The sequence below is a fragment of the Sander lucioperca genome, chromosome 10 (assembly GCF_008315115.2).
Source record: "Sander lucioperca isolate FBNREF2018 chromosome 10, SLUC_FBN_1.2, whole genome shotgun sequence".
Taxonomy (NCBI): domain Eukaryota; kingdom Metazoa; phylum Chordata; class Actinopteri; order Perciformes; family Percidae; genus Sander; species Sander lucioperca.
This window is the reverse complement of record NC_050182.1, coordinates 29,060,500-29,080,091: the sequence shown is the minus strand read 5'-3', so window position 1 is coordinate 29,080,091 and position 19,592 is coordinate 29,060,500. Positions and strand designations below refer to the sequence as shown.

General features: G+C 40.5%; 1 protein-coding gene across 2 annotated transcripts in view; it reads right to left on the bottom strand.

Annotated features, from left to right (window-relative positions):
* aplp1 (amyloid beta (A4) precursor-like protein 1) overlaps window positions 1–19,213 on the bottom strand; it is a 34,476-nt gene extending 15,263 nt beyond the window's left edge. For both annotated transcript variants that reach the window (XM_031298894.2, XM_031298895.2), the window contains exon 1: window positions 18,948–19,213. In XM_031298894.2, coding sequence (XP_031154754.1) covers window positions 18,948–19,007 — 60 coding nt within the window. In that variant the 5' untranslated portion in view covers window positions 19,008–19,213. The remainder of the gene's footprint in view (window positions 1–18,947) is intronic.
* Between the last annotated feature and the right edge of the window lie 379 nt (window positions 19,214–19,592).

Here is a 19,592-nt window from a genome sequence, read left to right as displayed (position 1 = left end):
TGTTGAGCATATTTTCCCATTGTTTGCCTTCTGGGGTTTTCACAATATTGCATTCTAAAACAATGCTTTTTTGCAGCCAATTCTAACGCTTTGGCTGGTCAGAATTTGGCTCTTATTTGTAGTTCGTATGATATTTATATTGAATTTATTGTGCGTTATTCTACAGATTTTCAGCAACATGAGCGATCTTTGCACCTGTGCAGTGCTCAACCTGTTTAGGCTACAAATCTACTTGGTTAAGTTTAGGAAAAGATCGTGGTTAGGGTTAAAATAAGTATGTTTGTTACATTACTTATGTATATGACGTTAGTTAAGTATGTAAGTTATGTAACAAGAGTAAGGTAAAATAAGTCAATGGTGACTTTTGCTTTCACAGAGACACAAACAGCATACTTCTGGGTGTGAGTCCTGTGTGTTTTTTGACCCATCCGTCTACCTCCTCCCTAGGGGACTTTGTCAGTTTATAAACTACGTCGCCTGACTTCCTCCTTATAGGCAATCCTGCACATCTTGGCTCACGATTACGTGGGTTATATACAAATTAAATTCTGCATTACTTTTTGTATTATAAAATATTGACTATATTGACAGTGCTGAATTTGAGCTTTTTAATGTTTAAGAGTATTGTTGGATGAGCACAAGAAAACACTGCTGAAGCTGCTGATCTAATGTCTAAACAGATATATCTCTTTGACTCAGGGAAGGTCAGTGCCATGAAAAAAAGAAGAAAAATACTTCCTGATATTTGAGAAGATAACCTGGCAGCTCCCCCTGGTCCAGCTCTCTCATTCTGCCTGCTCTACACTACTGCACTTGCAGAAAATCAATGCTGAGCGACTGCAACTGTATCGCCACGTTCCCCCCAATCAATAGCAGTCCATCAGGAGACTGAGGCCCTGACCTCCAGGCAAGGCCGCACACCCAGCCTCCAGCCTGATCTGGAACCAGATTAGATCTCCCTCTTGTGATAACCCATAATAAGAAATACTGTTTTATGATGTACTCTTCTTTTGGTCTCCTATGATCACTCCTTCGCCACACGCTGGTCACCACCACACACAGCCACAGCATCCTATAAACCTTGCTCAGGGCCTGACATCACATAGACTCAACAGTCTGCTCTGTTGTGTAAATGCCATGCAGTGCCTTTGGACAGTATGTGTTTCATCGTACTGTGTCATTGTATTCTCACAGCAATAACTAAAGCTGTCATCAACATGCGTCAGTCCTTTTTGTTCTTACTCAAAAATGGTGAAGAACACGTTTAAGGATACATCAGTTGCTAGACAGAAATGTATTTTGCGGTATTTAACATCTTTAGTGTTTCACGTAGAATGGTCAGATTGTGGACCTATTTTTTTGAAAAATAAATACTGACCTGGGAAATCAGTTAATGCAACACTAATGAGTCAGGGAAACATCTGGCAAGACTAAGTGCTTTAACAAGACAAGCAAGACAATAGATGCCTGATTTCATTCCAGTGAATGTTGTTGACTGTACTTGTTCCGAAAACATACTGTTTTCATTAGCTTTTTAATTTGATCATGTTTAGTCAAGTGGAACCTTAAAACTTTAGAAAGTAACTTTTTGATATTAATGAACATTCAAGCCATTGCCAAATGAGTTGCTACAAAGCTAATTAAGACTATCAGCTCTACAAAACACTCTCTGTATTTCTCAGTATGGCTATGTACAGCAGATTGTGGCGTCCGGTGACTTTCCCGCGCAGAAACTCGAGTAAAGATAATTACCTCTTCTGAAGAGTACATCATGGTTTTTTAATTCTTTGTGTCCTCCTTGGCTACTAGCAACTGTGTGGAGGAGCGGTGGGGGCTGTGTGCGGTCACGGAAGGCTTGTATCATGTGGACGCGCCAACAGTTTTGTTGTCATTACTTAGAATTGCTCATGGGGGTGGCAGAAACTACGCACTATAGCTTTAATTACTGTATTACACTAAAATATATACATATAACTTTTACAATTAAGCCAGGCAATTAATCCTAAAATACCTAGGCAATTAATGCTAAAATACCTTTTAGCATGCATTGCTAAATAGTACCTATTGTACTTTTTGCCCAGTTCAAATAATTGCATCATGTCAATCGTTCTTAAGCCCTAGATCACATATCATTGGTATTACTGTAAAATCAACTCCAATATCCGACCTGAAGCCCAACTACGACAGAACTGCACAAATATGTATGTACCAGAGTGCTGTTGAGGACGGTGGAGAGGATTTGCTAAGTTGCTAATCATGGCAAGTTGGTCATTCAACCAAGAGCAGAGTCTAACAACATAACAATCGTCAATTGATAAAGAAAGTCCAGACAGATTTTGGAGGGCAGGGAAAATCATTTGTAGCTAGGTATGGTGCACACTTATTTCTGTTGCACACACCTACTTTATTCCAAAACTGTGGGTCATACAGACCAAACATGTACACAGCAAATTGTCTCCCATATAACTTACCAATTAGTGAACCTGAATAGGTAACAATAGATAATAAATGTAGCCATGCAAGCAGCATGGCTCTATAAATGTCAATGTCAGTCCACTGGTCGGTCGGTCCACCACTTTGGACCAGCCTAAAATATTTCAAGCACTATTGGATGGATAGACATTCATGATCCCCAGAGGATGAAGCCTACTGACGTGATCCCCTGACTTTTCCTCTAACGCCATCACAAGGTCAACATTTTTGGCTTTTAGTGAAATTTGGTACAGACATTTATGGTTAAATTACAATGTGTTGTAATGACTTTATTAATCCCCTGACTTTACCTCTAGCACCATCATCATGTCAAAACTTCTAATTTGTCCTATACTTTGGTTGATGACCAATTATCTGCAAAGTGGATGACATTTCCATCAGCCTCAGATTCACTTTGTGTTTAGCGCTTATTAGTAAAATGTTAGCATGTTAACATGCTTAACTAAGATGTTGAACATGGTAAACATTATACATCTTAAACATCAGCATGCTATTGTCATTCTGTGCATGTTGTTATTCTAGCATTAGGATTTAGCTCAAAGCAATGCTGTACCTGAGTGCAGCCTCTCAGAGCTGCTAGCATGGCTGTAGACTCATTTCACTTGATTCACAACATATATTTAATATTACTGATCATTATTTAAAAATATATTTCTTATTTATTTAACCAAAGCAGAAAGGTAAAGCTTACAAAAATTACAAAAAGTAAAACGTGCTTTTCTTTCAATGCTATGAGGTCTTTAGTAGACACATTGCTGTATTCACTAGCTACAGATTAAATAGAAAGACAATAGTCCTCTGTGGTGAGGGATTAGGCTTTTTATTCACAGCTAAAAATAGCTTTTGCTACTGTGAATTAATCATTCTCGGGCCTTCATTAAGCTGTTTTGTCCATGTTTTATACTTACAATTTATAGCTGTACTTCCATTAGGACTGACAAACATGAAGACAATGATTTTCAGTGTCTTGGTGGTACGCAATTTGTATTTAGTGTTAAGACTGTCGTGGTGTGAGCAAGGCAGTGTAAGACTCTCTCTGAGTCTCACTGAGGCACACTGATCCAGTTTGCTTCACAATAATGCTTCACAATCTGTCAACAATTATGCCTCTTCTCCAGTAAAGGACAGGCCGCAGAGCTGCTCTCCATGTCTCAGTGAGAAAATACAGTAGTGTACTGAAGCATCTCTGTGCAGTACAGTCTGCAAGAGGTTCAGACGTTGGTAAGGCAGCACTGTTCAACCATGCTGAGTCCCACATATCATGTCCTAGTGCTGAGGAGGCTGAACAGGCAGACAGCCCAGAAGCCTGACAGCTCCCCACTGCAGAGAATGCTGCATCATTAATAACGACCTGGTGATATAAAGCATTGATTGGCTTTCTGCTTTTACATCAGGTTCTTCTTTGCATCCGTTAGCTCCCTTGAAATTCTATTTTTCTCTGATCTGCTTCTCCATATCCGCTGCATACTGACTGTGCTGCTTCACACTTCACACATGGGTGCCTCCACAATTGCAGTAGCAGAAAGCTTCACAAGGAAACTAAGTGATCCCATTGAGACAAGGACACACTGTGCCAGAAGTTGTGAAAAAGCTAATGCGGATATAATAATGGTTAATTATATTTTCACAGATATCCCTCTAGGTTATGATGCTGCAGCGTGGAACACCCAAAATAAGAGCCTACAACAGATATGATCTTGTAAAATAAATAATTCTGCAAGTCAGGGCTGGGTTTGGGCAAGGGCAGTACATTTACATGTTCCTCAGCATCTTCCACACTGGTCTAATTAAATTTTCAGCACCTGTTCCACCCTTATGTTGCAGGATGACTTCATCCTCTGTGATGATGCAATCTCCGGCCCTGGCAGGCAAGCCAGACCAGTAAGGGCGGGGGAGAGGAGCCCACCCATCATTGCTCACCTTTTATAAGTTGCTGCCAGACTATACATCGGAGAACCATGCCATAAATGCATCAGATGCTTTAGGTAGATTATTTTAGTGCTTAGAGCATGGAGCAGAATAATTACAGTCACATAGGGGCCTTTGATAGCACTAAGATCATTTTTATTCCCTTGCATACAATTGTGATTAATTGTGCTTTAGATCCTGCTTTATGTTTCTCTGAATTTAATTTATCTATAATTCCTCTGTTCTATACTTCCTTTGTTAGGTATGCGCCCTTTGTATGCCCTATGTATTTGTGTTATTACAAAGTACATGTGTGTATCTGTGCATATGTTGTGTGAAACACTATGGTGCTTACTTAAAGTTGAAAATGCACTAGCAACTACATAAATACAGACTCTTTGGTCAGAGATATATTGCAGAGAGCTTGACACCTGATAATTAACTAGAGACATCAGACCCCTGAGGAGCTAATCCCTACTCCCTAGTAACAAGGATCTGGGATATCCCATCTAACTAAAATACACCATGTAGTGACAACATACATCACAAGGACAGACAACTTGTAAAATTACAGGACCTGAAGATCCAGGCAGCAACATTTGTACATTATACATTTGCTCTCAATACTACTAAATGTTGCTATGAGAGTTTATATACTTCAAGTCATTATATTTCCAAATAAATACTATTATGTAATGCTGGTGATACATGTCTATCTACTGTGAAAATTATGAGCTTTTCACTCTTGGTGTGAAAAGACTGGTTAGCTAGGATTGCTCATGATTGCTGTTACATTGTGGACTGGCCACTTTCCATCACTCATGTAGGGAACACACCCACATACAAATAGGCCTCATCGATGCATAACCTATACATGTATGAAACACACACACACGCACACGCACACACACACACACACACACACACACACACACACACACACACACACACACACACGCCTTCCTGAGCATGTCTTTGTACTTCTCTGCAGCACAGATGGCTGAATAGTGGGTGTCTTCCTGCTCTCCGGGCCCCTCCTTCACTCTCTCTCTATATTCCCCTTTCTCCGCCTCCTCTCAAGGCTGAGCCCGATCCACCCATGCCGCCCTATCCTTGATATCTCTCTTGTCTCCCCCTCCCTCCCTAACAGCTTTCACACAATGCCTGACACTCTGCTATTTGGCCTCCCTCCCTAGGCCAGTGCTAAATGGCCAGAGAGATTTGTGAGCATTCATCATTGTAATCATGTTGGTTAATTATTCATAGGCTCCATCAGGCCTCTTCCTGGTGTGGCATGTAGTTATTAGAGAGTAGCAACATTAGTCTGCCAGACTCTCATGGTGCAGAGGGGACAAAGGAGGATAGAGCAGGTTAGCTCAGCACATTGACACTCATTATTATACATCTTTGACTAATGGCTAATTGAAGCCATTCATTTTCTATTCAGAAGAGACTGATGGGCAGAGTGGAACATATTGCATTGTGTTTTATGTATTGTTCTATTGCTTCCTACTGTAAACCACATCTGTAAAGTTACTTATTGCATACTAATCTGAATGCCTTATTTCAATGCCTGATCGCCAACCATTATGACAGAGGCTTTTTGGTTGCAAAGATGTGCAACCATTACGGCCTTCTCTAAGTCAGGTCTCATCAGTCCAGCTTACAGCGGTCCAGCCTCCAGCTGGGCACACTGGGAACAGATGGCCCAATAATCACCAGGGTTCATCTAGGTCTGAAATAGCAACCAAAACCAGCTCCCAATATTTGATTTAATTTCAAGTATAGCTTAAAATACAGGGCATGTCAGATGGCATCACTGCAAGAGACATCATAGATCTGAAGGGTGGCAGTGCCAACCATTTCATGATTGTGGTTATTTAGGAGTACTCAGATTTGTGCACACTGGAGTCTTAATATATATTCTTTCTCTAGGTTTTAACATATATCTTTCCAACTAGCAGTCTACATGCTGCTGCAGTTGGGAAATAAGTAAAGGTCCTAACACCTCCTGGAATCATATGAGTTGGATACCGATTTCCCTTATGTATGATAACCCCATGGGACTCAACAGAAGCCCAATGACCACCTTTCCCAGCTAGGACTCACATGACTCATGATAAATATCATGTATACACACATCCTGCATCTCTCTTCCCCTTTCTCTCTTTATATTACACTCCATAATACACACACCTGTATTTTACTCCCATTGTGCAGGCAACATTGTTACAGATATGTTTCCTGTGAGCTTTTTCTATCGTTTAAACATCCTGCCTTTCAGCAGCATCTGTGGTCAAACTTGTCAGAAATGTCCAAAGCAATCACAGGAACAAAAAACAGGAAACTCCCACAGATACAACATTGATTTCATGGGTGGTGCTTCCATTTCTCTGGGAAGGCAGCATACGCAATATTCCAAATTAAATAAGTGATCATGATCCTTGTGTTGCATAGAGTAGAGTAGGCTCAACTTCTGTCTTCCTCTCTGTTCCACCCACATTTCAACAAATGCTGTTTCTGACTCACGCACCATAATGACGCCACACTGTGCGTGTTTTCTCTCCAGAAAGGACAAAAACACAAAGGGTAGTTTGTCATTCACTGGATCCTCTCCTGCAGATATGTGGGACACAGAAAACTGCATAATAATATTTCATTAAAATAAATCCAGCCAGAAAAACAGAGACTCCGGAGTCCAGAGAGCTTCTTCCACATTGCCAAACTGAAATGATTTTGTCTTCTGCTAGCATTGTTGATGCATTTCTGCTGTTACATAACACTGCTGAACCTCCTTCACAGTTAAGCAACACAACATGGGGATGCCAACATGGTAATACCAAACACTGTGAGCCTGCAGATACGATTTCAAGCGGAAGAGCTACCTCAGGGGATTGAAGGAATCAAAGGCTTAGCGCAGATTTCAACACTTCAGGTCCATCTGAAACATCCTAATGTCACACAATTGCCACTAAATCAAGTCAGATTTTAAAATTGACACAATGCAAACAAGCTCTCCAAATCTGTATTCATGTGGTAAATACATTCAAAAGTCTTCAGTCATATCTGTGACTCGAAGGTTCACATTTTTATTAGCAAGTGCATGGTGTGCATGGTCACAGCTAGAATGTATTAAACACAAAGACAATTATTTTCTACAGGCTAGTGTTGCCTTTTCTCCCACATACATAGTTCTAACCTCTCTTCTGATAAGCAAAACGTGCATACATATGTCAAATAATTATTATCCTGAGACTACAACAGGACAAGAGCAGCATTTAATTTAGTTCCCCATTTAAATGACTGACAGACTTTGAGCTGGATCTCTAGAATGGATAATCCACCCTGGAACCAAACCTTCTTATCTCACACTCTGGGCCGTTGCTGCCTCTCAAGCCCAAGGTAAATGGAGATAATGCAGTAACATGATTTTCAATTTCAGAAAGAGGACATATATACAAATGATAACTTTATTCATAGTAGAGTAAGTTATCGGACAAGTGTGTATTTTGTGCAGGGGGAGATGAGACTGGAGGTCTTAAAGCAATACCATAACGCCCTTGAGCATGTTTTAAGTAGATTAAAGGAATCTGAAATCCTAAATGAGGGTATGTTTAGGTTAAAAGTCTGTAATAATTGATCCATTTAAAAACAGACTGTATTTCTACGGTCTCCCTGACGAACAGCAGGCAGCCAGCATCAATAAGATCTGATGCTTCTTCTTATCTCACACTCTGGGCCTTTGCTGCATCTCTCAAGCCCTTCACTCTGCCTTTGACTCTGTTGTCTTTGCAGCCGATTTGCACTGAAGTCTTTCTTCCTGGGTATTCTCCTTTGGATCTGCACGTCATCTCTCCCCCAGTTCTACTTTTACTTCCCTGTCTCTTCATGCACTTTGTGAGTATTGCACATAAAGGGTAAGTGTACCCTCTACAGATCTATCTACACTGCATTAGGGCTGCAACAACGAATCGATAAAATCGATAAAATTCGATTATTAAAAAAGTTGGCAACGAATTTCATTATCGATTCGTTGTGTCGCACGACACGCCACTCAGTCGCGGAGATTGCAATTGAGTTGAGTGTCGTGCGGTGCGGAGCGGTGCGGAGCGGCGTGGAGCGAAAGAGAAGAAAAAAGAGCAGAGCGGGGGTAGAGGAAATACGGAGAGAGACCGGACCCTTAACGTTGTTCTGAAACACATGGCGGAGGCAGAGAAATCAGTACGACCTAAGTCATCCAAGGTGTGGGAGAATTCACACTAAATAAATCAAAGCAAACGCGACATGGCATGGCACGGGCGCACCACGGTGATGATTCAGCACCTAAAACGTAAACATGTTGGAGTCCTTGATGAGGAGGAAGGGAGTTCAACAGCAGGGTAAAGTCACTACAGAATCCTACTTTTGTTCCGTTTTGAAGTGAGGAACGTAACGTCTCTCTTCTGGTGCTGGTGTGGTGTTTACTCGTTATCCAGCTGACTAGCATGACAAGCTAGCGTTAGCTTGTTAATAACAGTAGTAAAGCAGGACTAAAGACACGTTTTTATTCACTCGCCTTTTTTGGCCTATTAATTTTTCAATCTATTGTCATATATATATTCTGTGCTTTGTCCCATATCAGTTATTGTTGACATATATATTTGTGTGTGTTGTACTTTTTAATTTCATTTTAAAGTTCTTTTATAGCACTTGGTCATCTTAAGCTGTGTTTAAATGTGGTGTACAAATGAACTTAACTTGCACTTACTACAATGATGGTAATAATTTAATGAATAAGCTTCAAGTGAACGTGTGTGTGTGTGTGTGTGTGTGTGTGTGTGTGTGTGTGTGTTTTGTCTGTATCTGCTCTTTGAGTTACTTACCTTTACACAACTATTAACTAAAACAACAAGTATGTATGTATGTATTGAGTTGATGTAAATTAATGCTTTTTTGTTTTTTTATCCGATTCATCGATTAATCGAAAAAATTATCGACAGATTAATCGATTATTAAAATAATCGTTAGTTGCAGCCCTACACTGCATATTGTGCTTGTTAAAACAAGGAATCTGCCAATAGAGTTAAAAGTTTCATGATCAGTTATAACAGTTTGGAGTGCATCTTGCAGGAAGGCAAATTACTTGAAACACATTAAATTGCTTTGGAACTTAAATCACTCAAGTACGATTTTAAATTATTTGTCAAGTTCATATTCTTTTCAGAAAATTTTGAGTCCTTTGGGACATGGATGCATGTCATCCATATGACTTATGACCTCCTCTGCTCTTTGCACTTTAATAGCACAAAATATGTAAATAAAGAACTGATTATCTGTCTTTTTCTGCTGTATTCTATATCTTGTTTTTTATGATTGCAAATAAGTCTTTTAAATTAAAGCAAGTCAAATACATAAAACTGTGCTGAACTGAATGTGCACATAAAACAAATAGAGACTTTCAGCAGACGATGGAGTGATATACTGCATAGGGAAGAGGCAGCAACAGAGGAGGGGCAGAATGGAAAGGGGGTTAAAACATTCATATATCTTTTTCCTTCTGTCTCTGATTTATGCACATGCACAATTCTAATCACATCATGCCTGCTCCCCTGGGAGCATGTCTAGCAGATGCATCTTATGAAAATTAGGCTCTGAGGTTATATATATATATATATATATATATATATATATATATATACACACACACACACACAGTATATATTGTGTGAGCCTCACAAAGAGAATGTGAGGTAGAGGCAGATTGGTGTGTGGTTGTGTGTATTTATTTACATCATTATTATATGTATTTGTTGAGGTGGTGGTGTGACCAGAAAGCTAAAAGCAATAATTGATCTTTTTAACTGTGGCGGAGACCCCACATCCATACTGCATACAATACGTTATACGTCACATAAAGTATAATGGTATGTGTATGTACCATTTAACCAAACTCCACAACATGTTGGTTCATGGCTTTAAACCAGAGGCATGTGGTATCGCCACAGTGGGAACAAACTGGTCTTTAACTCCCAGTGAGAGATCCGACTGTACAGTATGGCTAGCTTTACCCCAACAAACGGCAAAGACATAATGAGGGGATAACCTCTTCCCAGGTCTCTCAGAGAGTAGGTTGCCGTGCACAGCATCTTTGGCCTACTGTTCATGGTAATGAGGTGCTCTGTTAGTGAACAGCAGGATGAACAGCTAATGATAGGGCCCGCTGGAACCGGCTTGCCGCTTGTACAAAGCAAAGTAAAAAAAAATCAATCAAATTTAACATCAGCTTCAGTTCACTTGTTGTCCTCTTCATCTGTGTCATTTGTTCCCATCGAACCCGTAAACAGAATTTTTTTTAGGCCTCTCCTCTACGTTCTCCCTCTCAGCATCACTTGGCCACTAAGGGTGGTTACCATGGTAACGCCACCCACAGGAGCCAGCTACCTTCCCTGTTACCGTAGCAACTGGTTCCCTACAGAATTTCAAGCATGTCACTCAGTCTCTCTCCCGTTCGTTTTCTGTCTGCCTCTCTCTCTCTCTCTCTCTCACATGAAAGAGTCCCCATATGTTTGGTTTGATTTTGTATCCTCGGCGGGTCGCTGATCGCTGGCTTAATGGTTGGTTAGCTTTCCTTATCACTGTCTGTTGGTTGTTTACTCGCCACTTAAATTACTTTATGCAATACTGGGCCCTGTTGAGTTGGGCTTATTGACTCTTTTTAGAGGCAGTGAAAACTTAAATAAATCGCCAACTATATTTTTTATGAATTAATATTAAAAGACATTTTTCATGAAGAATGGCAAACAAAATGCTACTTTTTATACGTTTCATATGACTGGAAACTGTATATCTTTGGGGAAATCAAAACATTTTTCATCACTACCTTGGGCTCTGGGAAATTCTGATGGGCATTTTTTTCTCATAGATTCTTTCATCGATTAAACAATTACTCCAACCATTGCAAAACATCTACAGAATAATCAATCAAGAAAATGATTGTTAGTCACAGCCGTAAATGTAATTAGTATAATATAATATAAATTATAATATAATACATCAATGGTATTAACATAATAAATACAATTAATGCAATATACAATATTTAACAAAGTCTTGGCTGCTATTACACCACTATCAGTGACAGCATTATATTGTATTATTTTTGATGATTCACTCTTGGTAAATCTCAATGTGGTAACTCAGTCGCTGACACGCATGATGATTCATCACATGTTCCTCTTATTCCTCTGCTTCAGGGCCAGCACAGCCTGCGTGTTACAACACAACTGGTTAGTTTTCCATTTTTGTTTTACCAACTGTCCCTCCAAGACTTCCTTTAAGTATGCTCATACTCACTATTACAAAAGATGGGGTATTAACAAATTTGAATCATCTGATTATCATCGGCAGAGGCATAAATGATAAATTACCTCACCAAGTGTCTTTATGCATCATATTCAAAACAAGCACTTTTACATTTCAGTAGTACTAGAAAGCGCAGTTTAACAAATCCACTGAGGACAAATATTAATGACAACTGAGATCATATGAGGCTGACATGTCCCGTCTTGCATTAGTCTTTGCAGTGTTATTTTAGAGTAGGGCCACTCTGGTGAGATAATGCGTGCTGGCGGTGCAGTCTGCCAGTCTGTGCTGCAGAATCACTCAGTAGATTAAATATTAGTGTTATCTCATTTCCTCAGGCCATAAAGTCTCCACAGTGTCCAACTGAAGGGAAAATGGTTTAATCATTGAGACAATCTGTACAGAAGACCCCTTACTGGGGCCTGGAACCTCCATTTCTGATTTGTGCTTTTATTACACTCTTTTTTCAAACCCCTGCTAGACTCACGCGAAGTATCCAATTTGTCAGATGAGCTTGGTTGAGTATTGGCTGTTAACTGGCACAGCTTGGCCTTGGCGAGCACAATGACCCTGAGCTGAGAAAAGAAAGGAATACGATTTGTCTCTTCCCATCACTGGCTGAATCTTATTGTTGATGATTAACAGCAGCCACAGCAGCACCTGAGTCCCTGTATCATCTATAGCTGCTTGCACCAGCCTGGTTGTTTATAGTAGGTAAGCCATCTATGTATACTGTATAAAACAGAGGCAGAGTCAATTGCAGGCAGCCTTTGGAGAATCTAATCTGGGGTTGCTGAATACTAAGCCTTGAGTCAAATGCTGTGGGAACATTTTGTCTCAGGGGAAGGGAGGGTATGTTTGAGGAAATATGCACTCCTCTACAATAACACATTAACACTGGTAAATAAACAACTGCTGGCAATCCTTTTGGTTGCATATTTGGGAAAATATCACATGTTTGTCTCATTGAAGTACTCATTGAATATCCAATACTCAATATTAAGATAACTTTACTGCTTACGCATACACATCATAGCTGGATGCAACAAGTTTACACCAGTTGTCTGGGGATTGTCGAAAAGCATTTAGGGAAATGTAGGAAATCACTAAAAGAGAATTTGATGGCATGTATTTAGGGGAAATGGGTACAACCAACAAGCAGATTACAGCACAAACCTAACAATGTAACTCCTGATATTTGCTGAAAGAAATTCACTTTGTATTGTATTGGTTCATATTGGAAGAATATATGATGGTAATACTTTTGTGTAGCGACAATAGAGAACCAGAGTTATGTGCAAATAAAGACAGATGGAGTCAGATGTCTGAAAATATCAAGAATGAAGAAAAAAATGTAAAAAACGAATAAAACAAAGGATGAGTTTGGAGCATGAATTATTCAAGAAAAATGAAAGTATACACAAGGAAATTTAAAAGATGTCACTGGCCACTGAAAGCTGCTGAGGCAGATGGAGGAGCAGTGTCTGGGAGAGAGGGTAGGGGAGGGGTAAGGAGTGCCTCTGGGATGTGGCAGGGGAGGCTGGGGCAGAGACAGAGGAGGGATGAGGGGGGCAGAGGCAAGGAGGAGACAGGCGTGGGGATTTTCTTTTGTGTTCTGTAGAGCGAGCCTGGAGAGTGGACCTGAAGGGCGGGGAAGAGGGGTGAGAAAAAAAACAGGTAGCATGAAGAGAGAGGACTGGCATCGAAGCGTTGAGAGGCTGCGTGACAAGTGCCAAAGCCCCGTCGACAAGCAAGAGCCCAGACCTTTCCACGGCCTTTAATAATTGATGGAGCTTCTGCAGCGTGCCATCTTTCTAAAGCAGCAAGTGTGTGGTGAATGTGTGTGTGTGTGTGTGTGTGTGTGTGTGTGTGTGTATTTCTGAGTTATCTGTGTAAGTGTGTGACCTAATTGTGTGTAGGAGTGGTTTCTACCCATCAATACCACAGTACCTTTGTTACATTTGGATTTATGTCTTAGAAATTAGCTTTAAGTCCTTCTGACAGGAGCTGTGTGTTTTTGTAGCCAATGCTGTGCAAATGATTGCAGAGTGAAAACAACCTGCCAAAAAGAACATCCATTTCCCTTCATAACAGCTCCCAATGTTCTCCTGTAGAATGTTAATACTAGCCTGATCAGTCTCAGCGGACCCACCAACCCCACACTCTCTCCAACCCTGCAGCAATGGCCGTTAAGAAAATTAAATTTTTTACAGTCCCACTTTTAGTGCTCCACTCTGGCTACAGGGTTTTTTTCTTGCCTCTGCACCCCTTGTCTCTTTTCAAGGCCACCTGTGAATACGACAGAGATGGATCTCTCTGCTCTTCCAGATGCCCAGGCTGAACAGCCATAGGGCTGGGTTCCTCCATTAGCATGCACTCCACCCTGCAACCCACATAACATTCTACATGCTCTACATCACTTACACTATCCTCCCTCACCCTCTCCATTTCTCAGATCATCCTCTCTCTCTCTCTCTCTCTCTCTCTCTCTCTCTCTCTCTCTCTCAGCCCTCAATCTGTTTCACTGCTCTCTCTTTTTCCTCCTGAACATGGAGGACAAGTGTTATCACCACCCTGCAGATGTTTTTGAGGGGGGCTTCTTCTGAAACCTCCCACTAGCTGCGGCAGGACTAAACATCTCGTTTCGCCATGGCGTTAAACTTTTCCGCAGAAATCCAACCCGTTAGGCTTACTGAGCCAGTTGTGCAGGGTGTGAAGACCTTGGTCTGCAGTGATATCTCTGCCCTGCAAGCCACATGGATGTGATCAGTATCAGTATCTCAATCCCTCTAGGTGACACTGAGCAAACTCATGACGTGAAAACGCACACATTAGAAACCTGCACACATCCGAACCACACAGTCCCATCTGGGCTTCAGCTTTTACCGACACATTTAACAGACATTTGATCTGCAAGTACTCAAGGCTTGAAATTGCCCCACAAATCTACATAGCCAATATGTTATATGTGACATTCAGTAGGTAGATGATGAAAAGTAAAGTAAACTTTAGGAAACTGGAAATTAATATTAGTCCTTGATTATGAAACAGTTGTGCAGTCTGGGAAGCCAAAGAAATTAACTCATCAAATGCAGTGCATCAGGTTATGCATGGCAGGTTATAGAGATGACATAAAGTGATGAGCCTTGCAAGCAAACATTATTAAACGCTGAATTGGGAATTACTCCCTTTCCAGCTGAGACGCATAATTTGAAATATTTCAGTAAGGCCAGAAGACAAGATTGAATCATTTACAGGATTTGGCAGAGCTTTTCCTGAACCTATTGGGAGGATGCAAATGTGCAATTAATGTCAATTTATTTTCAGCAGAATAGCTGGATGAACTCCATGCCTGGAGACCCAAACACATATACTTTCTTCATTCACACTCTAAACAACTTGTAGCGATAATAGAAAATGAACCACCCAATAACCCTCTTAACCGCACAGCACAAGGCACTGTTTCAATGTTGTCGATTGCAAGAATGGCCAACAGGGTGCAATAATATCATTCATTAGTTTGTCACCTTTAGTAAAAGCTCAATTACTAGGACACTTTTACAGCTCTCATTTCACAATGACTCTGCAGGATTTAATCCAGGTCCTGTGAGTGTGCTGCACACCAAAATCATTGGAAAGGAACTCCGATACAGAGAACAGGGGGAAAACATGTGATACAACAAAATGGTACGTTTTATGCCCACTTGCCTGTGGATATAGTAGAGAATAGCAAGCGCACGGGAATCCATTAGTGGAACCAGATTATCTCTTGGCTCTAAAATTAATTAAGTGAGTATAGGGCAGTGTGTGTGTGTGTGTGTGTGTGTGTGTGTGTGTGTGATAGATAGATAGATAGATAGATAGATAGATAGATATAGAGAGAGAGAGAGAGAGAGAGAGAGAGAGAGTAGTTGTGTAGTTGTCCTTATCTTTTTTTCTTGTTTTTTTCCCCCAATAAATCCTCTTGTGTTACTGCACTGAGAGGGATATCGCGGTGGGAGGTGCATGGATCTGTATGGCTGTATTCCAGCATAAGACCTGAAACTGCTGTTGGTGGGGATGTGTTGGTGGAAAAGGGGGGTTACACAGCAGCTTTATGACTCACCATTTTTATTTTATCTTCAGCCATACTAAAACCTATGTCTTACTTCTGCTCATTCCTTCCATTTTCTCATCCTCCCTTTATGCTTCTGCATTTGCTGAAACCTGTAGATATGGTGGGTTAGTTTCTGGGTCTGCGACTACTCTTTGGAGCCTCTCTGGACTGGAGTGCTCAGGCTCCGGGTCACACTGCAGTCATTTATCTTGATAAATACAGAGCTGGTTGACTTAAGATGAGCATACCTGTAGTTCCTATAGCTTATTCTTTTCTTTATCAAATATGGCATTTAACAAACCTTTTCTGCAGTAGTAGCTGTACTTCTTTAATATCTTGTGTTGTATTAAACAATTGCATGCAATGTTGCAAATCAATGACCAGGACTGCTAAATGACAATATCAGATTTTTTTTAATATGTTTGCATTACTGCAATAAGGGAACTTGGATTGGTTATATTATTTATTTATTTTTTACTGGATTAGCCAAGACATAGCTGTCAGGTAATTGCATCTAGTTTTCTATTAATTTCCCAGAGAATAAACTACATCATGATAGGGCTGTGTGATAACAATAAAATCCTCTTTAATGGTGTATGTAATTCAATATCATAATAAGAGCTGAAGCAATAAACAATTAGTCGGCTGACAGAGATTAATCAGTAGCCATTTTGATAATCAAATATTCATTTAAGTAAAAAAATGTAGGCAAAAACTTTTAATCTTTCCTGATCGTAAACTGAATACCTTTGGAGTGTGGAGTGTTGGTTGGACAAAACAGGAATCATTAATATGTCAGCTTGGTCCTTATTCTCACTATTTTACTGACATTATAAAATGTAATCGATTAATTGAGAAAATAATGGTCAGATAACATATATTGACTGTTAACGAAAAAACGTTAGTTGCAACACTGATCACAAAATCTACTGTATACACAGTTGAGAAATTGTCATTGGATAAAATAACTAGTCAGGAATGTCTGTTTTTCAACAAACCCAGAAAAGTAAATACCTATGAACAATATGATTTAGGGGTGAATAGTATGACAAAATCTCTAAGAAAATGTATATCATCTTACAGTATACAGTATATTGTTACATCGCCCACCTCTATAGTATCACAATGTGATTGACTGTGATATGTTATCCATATTGCCCACACCTATTAAAGATGAAAGAGCACATGTAATCGACCAAAAGGCTGTGGGCACACAAAACCCAACAAATGTAATATAATTCAAACTTCCTCTGCTCCATGGAGTCAGTCAAACTACATGATATAGAGGTTTACAGGCTGTCCATAAAGGTGGTTGTTACTTGTTATTGTCATTTTTTCATGAATGACTTCTTGTATCTGAGTGTCAATTAGCTAAATGCTCTGGGTGCTGCGACAGGTAACTGCTATTGCAGCTGAGATACCTGGGAAGCCATTACTGGACTTGACATATGTGACAACCTGGCATCGATGAGTCTGTCCGATCGGAACACAGAACGATGCTGAATTTGTATTTCAGCTAAAACAAACTAATCCAGAACGCAGTCTGGAAATTTAATTTGATTACGTTTTGATTATCCCAGAGCACTGACACATTTAAATATATTTCATTTTAAAAGAGAGATCAAAACAAATTGATCCAATTCACACATTTCAGCTGAATGAATGTTCAGTAAATTAAGGGAAGCTGACAGCTTTATTAGGACTAATACCACAGTGTAATCCAGCCAGCCAACCCTCTCACAGCATAATCTTCAGTGTAAACCTTCATGGGTAGGTCTCCTTGTATGAAGCTAAAGCCTGTTCCTTAGCATAGCAGTAATCCTGCTAAGTCTCTTAGAGAAGTGAAATTATTTCAGAATGAAAGGAGAGGCTTTATGACTGCTGCAGACTCACTGTGGAAGATGGCTAATAAATAAACATCTCACAAATCCTCTTAGGAACTTGGGGAGACTCAATATTCTACATACGATACTGCCGCTTCATTCACTCTTCATTTCCAGGTGGAAAAGTACGTTTGACCTGAAACACAGCTCCAGCTGGGACATCATGACTCATCCACCTCTCCTCCACCTCCAAACACCACCCTGCTCCTACAAACAAATGCCCATGCGCCAACCTGAATTCCTGCCTCAGGTCTATTACAGTGGGGGACATGATCGGTGACTAAAGAGTTATTAAAGGCAGAGTCCATCAAACTGCGTCTGCTGTAAGTCGTGATGAGACAGGCGGGAGGTGGAATCAGCTGGTGGCCCATTGATCTGTCGCTCTCTATCAGAGACTTTCACTGTCTCCTCTCTACCTATTGATGGAGACAGATGCCAATAAAATGACCACATATCTCTCATTTGTATACTCTGTATCGCACTCTGTGTCCAAAGATATATCAAAGTCACAGCCTCTTGGATGATCAGTTTATTCACATGCATTTTCAAGGCAACATATTTAGAAATAGAGCTACATGAAAGAGGACAACCCATTGAAATTCTGACATTTCCTGATCCTCACTGTGAGATTAAATTGGGAGTTTTCTGATTCACTGCTCTGTCATGAAGACCAAATGTAACACAAAACAGCAGTTGCATATGCATGACTCCTCTAAATTGCAGCGGATGCAAGCTGATTTCTCTCTCTGACAAGGCCAGATGTCCCATACCAATAAGATGGGATTTAAGCTCCATCCTTGCACAGAGCAAAAGGCCTATGTGACATTTTCATGTTCGACACAGGCCCAGGCTTGACGCAGCGAGCCGAATGCACTGTAAACCACGTCTCTATGAAGACTCTTTTATTTACGTCCTGAAAGTCAACGTCCGTGCTATTGCAGTATTTGCATTTTAAATCCTCTCACTATCACTGCGTTTTCGTGGACTCTGTGTGTCGTTACTCTTGTTGTCATAGGACATAGCCCGAGGATGCATTTACAAATTAAATCTGCCCTAGATAAGGGTGCGTGTCAGCAATATGGAGAAAAAGGCAGCTGTATGCGTGGCATGTGTAATGTCGATATGAACTATAACGCAGCATTTTGTCCACATCGACATTCAGTTAAACGGACAGCAGAATTACAATGCGCCATCGGTACAAATGGTTCAGATTGTCTTGTTCTTACCTCGACGTTTTCCAACACGCAGTAGGACAATACAGCTATCAATATTGCAGTATGTCCCATTTTCTCGCCTTCTTTTGTCTCTTTTTTTATAACGAAGTTGATTTTGTTAAATAACTGCCTCCAACATACGCTGTCTGGTTACATGAGCTGAAGTGATGGACACTGCGTTCGTCGGGAGCCTTCCTGCGATATCTCCTGCGTCTGCGTCCTGTTCGCTCTTGCCAATGGGCTCTCCAATGGCAGCCTGGGATTTTATGTGGATGAAGCCTGACAGAACCAAGCCCTGTTTCTGCGGGAATTTATCACAGTTTACTCATGGCGACCTCACGGTGGCTTAGTGAGGAGAGACATCTGGTGGTGATGGGTTGAGAATGCACGACAGGGCTCGTCTGCTGATTATAAGTGCGTCAGTTTAAAGGGAGTGGAGTGCACCCAAAAATATCTAGCTAATTAACATTACTTTGCAGTTTTCATTTGTGAATTAAATGAAGTGGGTTTCTCCTTCAGCTGAACAGCAAACAGATCTGGCTGTGTGATGACGTCATCTTGAGCCATAGAGAATACAACTTAAAGATCCCTCTCAACGCACATTTTAAGACATATAAAACACTCCTCTGTGAATAATATGTTTTGTCTGATATGTTT